Here is a 13,562-nt window from a genome sequence, read left to right on the forward strand (position 1 = left end):
GAAGACAATTGTTATGTATTAAATTAGTTAATTTACGAAGTTATGGATATTTCATTTTACATTCATTTATAGATTTTTTTTGCCACACTTATACATATAATACTTTATATAAAATTTATGAGTCCGCCATTGTTATAAGTTATGAGATGTAAGGTAACTACAATATGAAAATATATATACATAATTTTTTAGAGGAAAAAAGAGAAAAATTGATTATAATTCAACAAGTGAGAGCAGAGACTCCAAACACGACCTCTCAATTGATGGTGCATATATCTTGTTGAGTTATTACTACGCATTTGACAAATGAAATGCAACATAAAATTACATTCTTCCTCAATGTTGACTATTCAAGCTGATAATTAAATATTTACTCAATTAAAAATCAAATAAATAAGGAAATAAAAATATCATCTTAAAATAACTAGTTGGATACTAATTATAAAATAGGTTAACAATTATTTTTGGTAGAATTCTTAAGATGTTTCATTTTTATCTTTCGTGTTATTTCCTCTTTTGGGTTTTCTTTTTAAGTTCAAAATTACCTTTAACAGACATATTTGATCTCTAAGGGTGTGTTTGGAGCGAAAATTATTTTAAGACTATAATAATCACCTCTTACTACAGTAAATACTATTTTGTATTCCTCAATTAGCTAACGTCAACATTATTTCAAAACTCTAATTTACTACAGTATTTACTATTTGCTACAGTTTCCATTATTTTACATTCATCATTTTTTTATTCATTGTTACAGTGTTTACTATTTTCTTCTCAAACTAAAGCGATTTACACATCGACACATACTATTATAATCAAAACTAAAATAATCTATACCTCAAACATAAATTATTATAACCCAACTATAATAACATAGGATTATAGTAACAAACTTCTTGCTTCAAACACCCCCTAATTATTCTATTGATCTATATGTGTAAGATTTTTTGATTTTTAGTACTAAATCATCATAAATTTTAAAGTACAGAGAATAAATTGTAGTATATTAAAAATCAAAGAGTAAATCGTTACTTTCATGAAATTTTAAAGATTAAAAGTGTTTTTAAACCTATAAAATATAATTCACATATGATTCTTCCCTATTTAACACTTCCAAGGAACCTCTATTACTTCAAAAAGAAAAAATGAAATATATTGCTGAAATGATTTGAATATCTCAAATAATACCATATATTATCATCCTTATTCTAAAGTTTCACATATGATTCCAAAAGAGGGACAAAGAATTATGAATCAAAAGTTGGAATTAGGTTGATGTGAAAGCACCCATCATTGATCTAAAAGAGGTATTATAATATTATCTTGTGCTTTTTTTTTTTTCTTAACAAAGATAATAATATTTATTCCATGTATTAATGACCTGGTCAAGATAACTCACATGTTGAAAGTGAATGCAAAATCTCATAACACAAAAAACAAACAAAATTAAAAATTAAAAAAAAACCTAATAAATAAATCATTTTCCCCCCCCCCCAAGAGTTGTTTATATTTGTATTATAATTGTAAAAATGTTAAAAGGATGCACTAACAAAATGTTTAAAGGATATCAATAAATGTGAATAAAAGTGGAGGTAAAAAAATTATTTTAGACTTTCAAGTGTCCAAGTTTTAAAGCACAGACTAAAATAAAAAGGGAATTATGAAAAATAGCACTTATAAAATTAGTATGTTTTTTGAAAATTTGTAAAAATAGTTTTTTTTCTTCTCAGATAAGATCGACCACTGAGAAGTAGTTAAACAATCAATTTTTTTGAACTTTGGTACATGATTATACACCGAGATTTGCTTTTTTTATTTTTATTTTAAAACTTTTCAAATCTTATACTATTTTCAAATTTTCTCCAAATTCGGTTATGTTTACTAAATATTATATCAAATTATTGGATAATTTTTCTAATTTATGTTTTCACAATTTTATGAATACCCAAAATTCCAAATGTATTTTCCAATTATCAAATTAAATTTTCCAAATTGATTCAACATTTTTAAATTTTGGGAAAGATCGAATTTTTCGAAAAATTGACTAAGATTTGGGATATATATAGAATATCGATGTTAATCATGCCCAGGATTCCACCGAGAAAGCTCAAATATATGAACTTCGATGTTAATTATGCCCGAAATTTCATCGAGAAAGTTCAAATATATAAAATCTCGGTGTTATTTTACTCGAGATTAGCATCGAGATGCACATACTCTCAGTGTATAATACGATGAGATGTATCGAGAAAGCCTCAAACAATCGATAAGTTGAAAAAAAGTTGATTTTTTAACTAAAATCTCGTGGTCGATCTCGCTCGAGATGAATCGAAAAAAACTATTTTTACGAGTTTTAAAAAAATGTGCTAATTTTGTAAGATAAAAACTTGAACGTGCTATTCTTGATATTTCCAAATAAAAAAAGGTTAATATATCATTTTAGTCTAATACCTTGAGTTTTATTCTATTACAATCTCTATACTTTCAAGCATCTAAATTTAATCCTTATATTTTCCATATACATTATATAATTTAGACGTTAATTTATTATTATTTTTCAAAAAAAAAAAATAGCACTAACTTTGTAAATTCTAAAAATATAATCCTATGGTGCCTTTTTTTTCATTAAATTTATTGTTGTTATTATCATTTAATTAATTTTAAAAAATAAAATTTGAAATTTAATTTTAAAAAATGTTTTGAAATTTAATTAATTTTAAAAATTAATTTTGAATTGCTAAATTTAATATCTCTAAATTTAAAATGAAAGTTGAAGAACTGAATTTAGACCCTTGAAATTATGACTAAAATAGAGTGAAATTATATTTAAACCAAATGAAAAATGAAATTCTAGAGAGGGTAGCTAACATGAGTGGTTGAAAAATAGCTGAAAAATAGACAAAACAGGAAAAAGCAAAAAAGCAAAAAAGCAAACTAAAAAGGAGAGGGGGGAAAAAAAAGAAAAGAAAATGGATATTTAAACCACTAGGATGCAAGTTGCAAGCAAAATAATTGCTTTAGGTGGCCTTCCTATACCTTTTGATAATAAAACACCATAGTGCCTTTTTTAGATTTCAATTAGTTGATTCAATTCTAAAACTACAAACAGTTTTTATTATTTAATTATAATTAACAAAAACATATTACCAATTTTAGTTAATATATAATTTTTTTTATTTAAATACTATTTTCGTCCCTATATTTTCAAAATATTTATTTTGATTCTTGTAATTTTAAAAAGTGACCATTTTGGTCAACAAAATAGTCACATTCTTAAAGTTCAAAGACCAAATGAACATTTTGAAAGTTTAGAGACAAAAATGAATTAAAGTTTAAAGTATAGGAACCAAAATGAACTTTAAAAAATATCAGTACCAAAATGAACAAAAATAAAAAATATTGGACCAAAATAGTATTTAATTTATATATATTTAAACTTTAAAATATTTTTTTAGAAGTTACAATGTAAAAGAAGGAGAAAAGTTAACTCTTTTGTTCATCTATCTGATACATAGAAGTAAGAGAATTATTTAAAGCAAGAAAGGTCAAAGGTTCGAAGGTTTTTTTTTTTTTTTTTTTTTTTTTTTTTTTTTTTTTTTTTTTTTTTTTTGGATAATGTCAAAGGTTTAAGATTAAACCTACCTAATAAAATTTAACTTTGGTTAATATCTTTCAATTTTGAATTTTCAAATATAATAAGTACATTATTATTATTATTATTTTTTTAGAAATAATACTTTTTGGTTTCTGAGTTTTGGGTCTAGTTTTTATTTGATCCATAAGTTTTAAAATGTTATACATTTAGTCCTTAAGTTTTTAGTTTTGTTTCAATTTGGTCCATGAATTTCAAGATTTTACATTTTAACCTCAATTTCTCGTTAAATACTTACTTTCAATCATTGACGTCAATTCCTATTTATTAATTAAAAATAATTAAAGTGAAATTTTAAAAGTAATAAAAATAGTGAAATTTAATTAATTATAATTCTTTTAATAATTTTTAATTTATTAACATAAATTAACTCTAAAAGACGGAAAGTAGGTATTTAATAAAAAAAAATTAAAAAGCGATACATAGGGACCAAATGAAGCAAAATTTAAATATCAAAGGTGAAATTCTAGTATTTTGAAATTTATAGACTAAATTAAAACCAAACTTAAAACTTAAGAACGAAATCTAGAAACTAAATAGAAATTAGACCCAAAATCTAAGGAGCAAAAATGTATTTTCCTTCTTTTTTTTTTAATTATTAATATTAATATCATTATTCTAAAAGTTGACCAATAAATTGATTTACTTTTAATTTGTGTCCGATAGATGTTAAAGTTTTCAATTTTTATTGCAATATCATTGATCTATTCTTCTTTTTAATTCACGCAAATTTAAAAGATTTTGAATATTAGAAATAAAAGCTGAGGAATCAACTTGACAATTTTAAAATTAAGAGACTTATCAATTATAGATACAAAATTGAAATATCAAAGATATTTATTAGATACTTTTTACCGTTCAAAGACTTTTTACACAAAAGTTTATGAACCCATCGTTATTATTTGAATTCATGATAAATGCATCAGTTATTACTTGATAGTTAGAGATGTCGAGTTCAACCAAAAAAAAAAAAAAAATCCTTACTAATTTAAATGGGCCTAGCCCATCAAAATTAAATAGTTTGAGGCCTAATCTTTAACAGGGCCCGGGTAATGGGCTAGGCCCAATTTAAAAATCTTCGGTTAGTTCAAATACAGTTAATTTTCCACAGCATTTTTTTTAATTTCCAAATTTCAGACAACTTTTTCGATGTTACGAGTGAGGAAAAAAAAAAAAAACTATAATATATAGAAGTTTTAGATTTGTTCAAATTATTAGTTTAAATCATATTTTGTCTCCTCAATTTTCTTCATTTTGTGTTCAATTGGATCATTATACTTTCCAAATGCCAATTTTAGCTCTTTTGAGCTTTTGTTCTTATATACTTCAAAATGTTCCCAACTTTTAAAATGTGCTATTTTCTTTTTAGAATTCTCTTTTAAAACTTAATTATGATTTTAAAAACACTTTCTTTAGATAGATTATAAGATGGAGATAATTGTGCATAAATAGATATGAGTCTAAAAATTGAAAACTAAAAATAAATTTGTCAGGAAACAAAGTATTATTCATATTATATACTATGATTTAGAAAAAGTTTTTTCCACAAATAAAAAAGGGAAAAAAAAAACAAAAAAAACTATGATGAAAAAGCTTATTAAAGATGCCAAAATGAGCCTAATGCTGGTATTATTAATCTCAAAGTCAGATATTTAATTCCTCTATCACATATATAGTTTCGTTTGAGATTGTTGTATCGTTTACAATAATTGATGGCTATTTTGAAAAGAAATAAAATAGTATTTGATAAATTTCAGCTTAAACTTGAAAAAGTAGGGTAGAGTATTTGGTAAATAAATATAAAAGTATCTTATTTTAGATATAATAACCAAAATAGACTTACATATAATTTTTTTTAATATTTTTTGTAATTTAAAATTTTAATATTTGTTTAATATGATAAATTTTGTTCGTTTTAGATTAATTTTTAAATATTAAGGAAAATAGCTTTATTTTAAAAAAAATCAACGTGGTATATTTTTTAAAAAAATTGATGCATTTAACCCATAAAAAATAGAAAACATATTTGATTATGTGAGAAATAGATAAATATATAAAATAAATCTTCTTTTTTTAAATATAAAATTGAAAATTAAATATTAATTAAAAATTCTACTCATTTTAGGAGAATCTAAAAATTGGTACGATATTGTTTTTAAAGTAGATGTGAAATTAATTTTTTTTTTCAAAAGTGATTTTAACCGATTTTAGTTAAAGATGTTTTACCAAATGAAAAAATGGTTAATATTTTTTTCCCACTTTTTGATACAAATAACGCAATACCAAACGTAGCCGCAATAAAAAAAAATAAAACTTATTAAATATCATCATTTTTATTATATGGGTAATTAAAAGTCTTTGGTTTTTGTCATGTGAAATTGATAATTTAATTAATAAGTTGGTTATTATTCATAAATAAAATCTCATTCAATTGTATGTGAAATCATTTTAAATTATGCACAATTTAAAACGTTTTTGAAATCATAACCATACTTTCTCTCTCTCTCTCTCTATATATATATATTAATTGTGAATCTTTTAATACACTATACACATGCTTACCCTAAAATCCCCCCTCTTTTTTAACCTTTTTCTGCTACTACACTGACCCAATGACCATCAAAAAGCCTAAATCAAATTCTGAAAAATTATAATAATAAAGAAAATGTTCATTTTTTTGTTTTTTTTAAACTAAACCCTCATTATTCTCTCCAATTTTGAAAAACACTTGAAGAAAATGCTTTGAAATTTGGGTAAATTAAAATGAAAAGCTATACCTCTCTCTCAATTGAAAGTGATCAGAATTTGAAAGAGAATGCTATGACTAGAAAATGCATAACAAAAAAAGTAGGGGCCACAAATATAACAAGAGAATGGTGTGCTCTTTTCTTAATAGTAAAGGCTCCAAAATGAGAATTCAAAGGGAACCCATTAAAAAAAAGACAAGAACAAAAGGAAAATTAAAAAATAAAAATAAAAATAAAGTCCACTACTCTAAAAAAACACACAACCACAAATCAAAAGCCCCCAAAAGAAACAAGAGAAGAATTAGAGTTGTGTGTGTGAGAGACTTTGTGAGACCCTCAAAAAAACACCCCCACAGAAAAAAAAAAAGAAAAAAAAAAAACACTAAAAATTATTGATTGTGATGATGATGATGATGAGAAGAAATCTTGAATTTTACTCCTCAAACAAAGTGTATTCCTCTCTCTTGCTTCTCTTTTTCTCTTCTTCTTTGGAATTATTTTCCTTTTCTTATGGCTTTCCCATTAGATCCCATGTCTTCATTTATGCTGGTTGTTCCAATGAAAAATACCAACCCAATTCCCAATTTGAATCAAATTTCAATTCTTTACTCTCATCAATTGTTTCTTCATCTTCCCAAATCACCTATAATTCCTTTGCCATTGGAAATGACTCCTCAAATATTCAACTTGAAGGAGCAGTTTTTGGCCTCTATCAATGTAGAGGAGACTTAGCCACAACTGATTGCTCAAAATGCATACAAAATGGTGTGAATCAAATTCATTTGGCTTGCCCTTATTCTTATGGGGCAACTCTACAATTGGAGGGTTGTTATGTGAGATATGAGCACTTTGATTTCTTGGGGAAGTTGGACACAAGTGTGAAGTTCAAGAAGTGTAGTTCAAGCTCGAGCAACGACGTCGAGTTCTTTCGAAGACGGGACGATGTGCTCGCCGATATGCAAGCTGGGGCCGGGGCCGGGAATGGATTTAGAGTTAGTAGTTCGGGGTTGGTTCAAGGTTTTGCTCAATGTTTAGGAGATTTGAGTTCACAAGATTGTTCATCTTGTCTTGCTGATGGTGTTGGGAAATTGAAAAGCTTGTGTGGATCAGCTTCAGCTGCTGATGTGTTCTTGGGACAGTGTTATGCTCGCTATTGGGCTTCTGGCTTCTACCCTAATTCTTATGGTAAGTAAAACCCTAAAAATACCCTAATTCTTCTTCTTCTTCTTTTTCTTCTTCATTTTTTTAATTCTCTCCTTTGCTTTCAAAAAACCCAAAACCCTAGTTTTCTACTTCCAAAAGTGATTAATCTTTTTTTTTTTTTTTTTTTTTTGGATGCAATAGGGTGCTTATTAGCTCAATTAAATATTAACAACAAAAATGTCGTCTGTAGTTCGAATCCTCACACCCAAAAGAGAAAAAAAAAAGCTAGTGGTGCATAAGAATTTTTTTTTCAAGGATGTTTCATTGGTTAGGTTGGCGTACCCTAAACGCTAGTATGTAAATCTAATTATCTAAAATCTAAAAGAATAAAAAAAAATTAGATTTTTGAAACGTTATTACTATTATTTTTTTAATACTATATAGGGTGTAGGTTTCAAATCATAAACTTCGTAGTTGTCCTTTGCACATATTTTATGTTAGTCGAGCTAAATTCACTTTGGCTTATTACTACCATTTTACTAATCATAATTTAACATACCATATCATATCAAATACAAGTTAACACAAACTCAAGTTTATACTCCAAAATAATTATTAATCTTGAAGAATTTTTAAGTTTTTAGTGTTCCACCAACCAACACATTTATTCACTTTAATTTTCATGGTGTCCATGAAGATGACAGTATTTTCTAGAGAGAGATTTTAGAGGACTTCAAAACATACAAGTAATAATGGGTCAACAAGTAATTCTTTTAATAAAAAGTAAAGCATTTAGGGCATTCTTTTCTACTTTATTTACTTTGCTTTCTTTTTAGGCATTTTCCATTGTTGCTATTCCCCTAATTATTCCTGCTACTTCTACTTTTCTTTTTCTTCTTCTTTAGGTTACTTTCACTACAAAACTATTACCAATTTGTATTTTTCTATGTTCCTCTTCCAAATCTTAATTAAATTATTTTTAATTTGACATAGTAAGAAATAAACTTAGGTGCAGTCCCATCAATGTGTCACGTGGCACTTTGATTTTTTTTTACCTAAAAAATTTTCTTTTAGAGGGTATGAATTTAGGTATAGCCTAAACTATACCGAAAAAAAAGTGTCTTTTGCTACTATTGGAATTATAAATCATTGGGTCAATAATATGCCACTTTAGCAATGCTTCTTAATCATTCAGCCAATTTTTTGTTCCAATGATTTACCCCATATTTTGGCTCCAAAAAGCTCCCACTTACCCCCCCAAAAAAAATACAAAATAACAAAATAAGTGGGGGAAAAATAAAATAAAATAAAATAAAAAGCAAAGTTTGGATTGCAGAACAATCCCCGATACTCATTTGAAGTGAAATTTTGGGCCCACATTTTTGTAAGAGGAAAAAAAGAATATTTATTTTGGTTGATATGCTCTTTCTAAACATTTCTTGATTCTTGTTCTTTTTCAATTTTCAAATCTGATTAAAAAATTCTTCTTACAATTTAATTTCTCAGAAGTAGATATACTTAGTTCTGTTTTCCTTTAAATTTGTATACAATTTTGTGAACATTCTTCCAAATGAAAAATAAATAGTTAAAGACCATATTTGATATTTATTTAAGTCTAATTTAGTAACCATTTTATTTTTACACTAGTTTCACCTATATGTTTCTTTGATTTGTTATTCATTTTAATTAATATTTTCAAAAACTAAACATAGTTTTCAATTTTTTTTTATTTTTAAGAATTTAAGTTTTACTTCAAGAAATTTATGGTCTACAGTATGAAATTTAAAAGAATATAAACATAAATTCTAAAAATTAAAACAAAATTGTTATGAAATTAAACCTTGATTTTTAATTTTTGGCTTTTGAAAATTATATTTGTTTTCTCTCGATTTATTTACTATGGTTTTTGCAAATTTTTCCTTTTAAAACTAGGCTTAAATATTGAAAACATCCCAAAAATTAAAAAAAAAAAAATCATGGTTGAAAATAATGCTTATAAAACTATTTTTTAAAAACTAAATGACTTTTAAATGGATATAATTTATTATCCAAAAACCTACGTCTCTTACAAACTAAAAAACAAAAACAAAATTTTCCGTTAACTTAGGTTGCACTTAATCATTGCTTTATTTATATATATATATATAAATAAAAGTTGCAGCCTCTAAACAACTTCTCTTCAAGAAGTATAAATTCTCATTCATTTGTTGGGGTAATTTTTTTTTTCGAATTCAGTATCTCCGAGCGACGACCAAGCAGGTAAGACGGTCGCGATCATAATCGGTGTCGTTGCGGCTCTCGCCATCCTTGTTGTTCTCCTCTCAGTTTGCAGAAGAGCCATGGGTAAATAAAATGTTCAAAACTTTTCTCTCTAACTAGTTCATGTGCCAAGTTTGCAAATAAGTCCCTTTTTTTTTCACAAGTTATAATTATATATTCTTTGTGAAATGCAGCAAGCTGAGAGGAAAAGAAAGAGAGAGAGAGAGAGAGAGATTTGTGCTCTTTTTGCTTTAACATAATGGAGAATATATGATGGTGAGATGATGAAAGTTTCCCACAAAAATGTTTGTTAAAAAATATTCTTGTGATGACACTGATCTCTTATCTTCAACACATCCTTTTTTGGGCCTGGTTTTGTTTTCTTTTTTGTTTTTCCCCTTTTTGGGGCCTCAATTTTTAAAATATTTCACATTCTATGATTATTCAAACAAAAATATTGCAAGTGGGGTGTTATTTTCTAGTGTAAAGTGCCACTCTCCAAATACCATCAACTTGAAAAGGGCTGCTGATTTAATTCCCCATGATCTCTTCGTATGCCAATAACCGTACACAGATTGAGTTGATGGTGTTTTTTTTAACCAATCCGAAAATTCGAGTTGATTAGATTGGCAAACCAAATGACCCCAATAAAGTTTCCAACCCGGATTGGATTGGGTTAGGTTGTCGGGTTATAACTTATTTTTTATTTTTAACGAAAAATATGTAAATTTATTATATAACATATGACTAATAACTAAAATCTCATAAAATTTGAATGCTAAATACCAAATAACTATGATATTTATTGCAAACTTTAAACAAAAACAAATATCATAATAAATTTAAAAGAAAAATATTAAAAATTCATAAATTAATCAATACAAAATAATCAAAATTTTAAACAAAAAGGAATATATATATATATAATTTGGGTTGAGTTAGGTTAACTCAAATTTTTTTTAGCTAACCCACAATCCAACCCAACCCAATAAAAATAGAAAAATTCAACCCAACCCAACTCAAGAACAAAACTAACCCAACTCAACCCTTATTTGTGTTGGGTAGTCCGGGTTGTTCAGGTTATCGGGTTATTTGAACACCCCTAGTGGCCAATAAAAATTCTATCCACCCATTTGTTTAAGGTTAACTATTTCGTTTTTTTGTTTTTGATTTCTAAAAACTAAGTCTATTTACTTCCCATTTCTTACAATGATTTACATCTTTTTAAGTACGATGGTTGAATCCTTAGTTAAATTCTAAAGATAAAAATAAAATTTTAAAATAATTTTAAAAAATAAAAGTGAAAAAACTAAATGATTATCAAACGGAATCTTATTTATTTATTTATTGGGAAGGCTATTGAATCCATTTAGGTGTACATTGATTTGTTGAACATATAATACAATTATGTCATTCATTCTATAATAGTTTAGTTAAATTACATATTTTAATCCATAAACCTTTTGTATTTATCTATTTATGGTTGGCCTCAAACTTTAAAAAGTGTCATTAAAAAAATATATGTTTTCATTTTTATTTAAATGATGATAAAACACAAAAATTTAGTTGAACATAAAAATGTGAACCTTTCTTAAAAAAAAGAGTACATGTGCAATTCTTTAAGAATAATGATCTATATTTTATAATTTTAAGTGTTTTGAATAACCATTTTTATAATATATAAAAGAATGATTTTGTATGTCACAAATATTTTTTTCCCTTATACATATTGAGAATAATTTGTGTTAATCACTTTAGAGGTCTTTTGGGCAATATTATCGTAAGATTATAATAACCATATCTTTTGACAGGAAATACTATTCAAAATCCTCAATTAGCTACGATAAACATTATTTCAAAACCCTAATTTGTTACATATTTACTATTTGCAACAGTTTTTACTATTTTGCATTCAACATTTTTTTTATTATTCGCTACAGTGATTACTATTTCCTTCCCAAATTAAAATAATTTACACCTCAAACACATATAACGCAAAATATTAAAACTCAACTATAATAACCTAGGAGTATAATAATCAATTCTTTGCTCCAAACGCCTCCTTTAAAATCATTTTTGGAACATCTATTTCTCATGATTTTCTTAATGATCTTAAAAAAATGTTAGGATCATCTTAAGTTATTAAAAAATCTTTATTATACACACTTTAAATTAATAATTTTTTTTTCATATATATGTTCTTATAGAAAAATTAATTTCGTTCAAAAAACATTCCTTAAAAAGTTATTAATCCAAACCCAATATAAAGTAGGTGGTTATTAATGGTAGATGCCAAAATGTTGGAAAAAAAATATATTTTTAGTCTCTAGATTTTGAGTCTAATTTCTATTTGGTCATGAGGTTTTAAAATGTTACACATTTAGCCATTAAATTCTGAGTTTAGTTTCAATTTAATTAATCCTTAAGTTTTGAAATGTTGTAATTTTATTTTTGTTTCAATTTGATCCTTAGATTTCAAGATTTACATTTTTAATCTTAATTTTTCACTAAATATTCATTTTTCATCTTTAGTGTTAATATATGTTAATAAGTTTAAAATAATTAACTGAACTTTAATGAATTAAATATCACTACTTTTCATCATTTAAAAAAAAATTAAAAATTTCACTTTGTCGTCAATGATTGAAAGTGAGTATTTAATGAAAAATTGAGATTAAAATGTAAAATCTTGAAATTGAGGAATCAAATTGAAACAAAACTCAAATCTCAAAGGTAAGATTGTAATATTTTGAAATTTAGTGATTAAATTAAAACTAAAACAAAAATTTAAAGATTAAATTGAAACCAAAATCAAAATCTAAGGGCTAAATATGTAACATTTTAAAACTTAGGAATCAAGTAGAAACTAGACCCGAAACCTAAGATCAAAAAGTATTTTTCTTCGAAATGTTTTGTGGTTTAAAGATTGTAGTATAAACACGGATCGTAGCTCAATTGGTCTAAGTAGTATGTTGGACATTGCAAGCAAGATGTGAATATATTTCATGTCATAACCTTTTTCAATGAACAAAGTTAATATCAGTGTATAAAAACTGCTCGATGACATCGATAACTATAATAGACTAAGTATACTGTTTAACAAATTTGTATTATTAAAATTAAGAGAGAAGAACCCAAAAAGTATAGTTTCATTTTTCCTTTTCTAATAATTATAGAAACTATAACTAAAAAAAAAAAAGTTGAATAATATAATACTCGAGATTTATGAGTTATTGTTAGTATCTTTTTCTTCATAAAAGAATCGTTGGTACTTTTACAAAATAATCCATAAACTTTCAAGATTTTCATTAATATCCTTAATCTTCATTTCAAAAATACCACTAAATTTTTTTAATTTGGAAAAAGGGGAAAAAAAAAAGTAATGGTGATGTTAGATTTATAGAGAAATGTAGGAGGAAAATATTTTTAGAAAGAAAAAAATTAATTAAAAGGATAAAACCAAAAGTAAACCGCGCCAGGTAGGGGTCGAACCTACGACTTTCTGCTTAGGAAACAGACGCTCTATCCACTGAGCTACAGGCGCTTCTTTGTTTATTAATTGATAAAAATTTAATTAATTTGTTTTTTAATCTTTTTAGCTCTGCTTGATTCTGGAATCATCCTACCAACTTCATTCTATGCCCGAGTTATTTTTCAATTAAATTTTCATTAATATATATACACACACATAAATATCTTAGAAATCCAATAGCTACATTAAGGTTAAATTAAACTTTTAAATTTGTAGTGGATAGATTCAT

At 25.7% G+C, this 13,562-nt stretch overlaps 1 protein-coding gene and 1 non-coding gene across 2 annotated transcripts; one reads left to right on the top strand and one right to left on the bottom strand.

The window, feature by feature from the left end:
• The first annotated feature begins 6,660 nt into the window (after window positions 1–6,660).
• PDLP8 (plasmodesmata-located protein 8) lies at window positions 6,661–10,171 on the top strand. Its single transcript, XM_039050689.2, has 3 exons — window positions 6,661–7,584; window positions 9,778–9,885; window positions 9,996–10,171. The coding sequence occupies exons 1-3, from the start codon at window positions 6,801–6,803 to the stop codon at window positions 10,001–10,003; spliced, it is 900 nt and encodes a 299-aa protein (XP_038906617.1). The 5' UTR covers window positions 6,661–6,800; the 3' UTR covers window positions 10,004–10,171.
• A 3,101-nt stretch (window positions 10,172–13,272) lies between these two features.
• TRNAR-CCU (transfer RNA arginine (anticodon CCU)) lies at window positions 13,273–13,345 on the bottom strand. Its single transcript has one exon. It is a non-coding gene; the product is annotated as a tRNA-Arg (tRNA).
• Between the last annotated feature and the right edge of the window lie 217 nt (window positions 13,346–13,562).

The sequence above is a fragment of the Benincasa hispida genome, chromosome 12 (assembly GCF_027475165.1).
Source record: "Benincasa hispida cultivar pf3 chromosome 12, pf3_genome.v1.1, whole genome shotgun sequence".
Classification (NCBI taxonomy): domain Eukaryota; kingdom Viridiplantae; phylum Streptophyta; class Magnoliopsida; order Cucurbitales; family Cucurbitaceae; genus Benincasa; species Benincasa hispida.

Coding starts and splice junctions, on each gene's coding strand:
- PDLP8 (XM_039050689.2), top strand. CDS start 6,801: ATGATGATGATGATGAGAAGAAATCTTGAATTTTACTCCTCAAACAAA. Junction 7,585..9,777: donor CTTCTACCCTAATTCTTATG/GTAAGTAAAACC, acceptor TTTCGAATTCAG/TATCTCCGAGCGACGACCAA.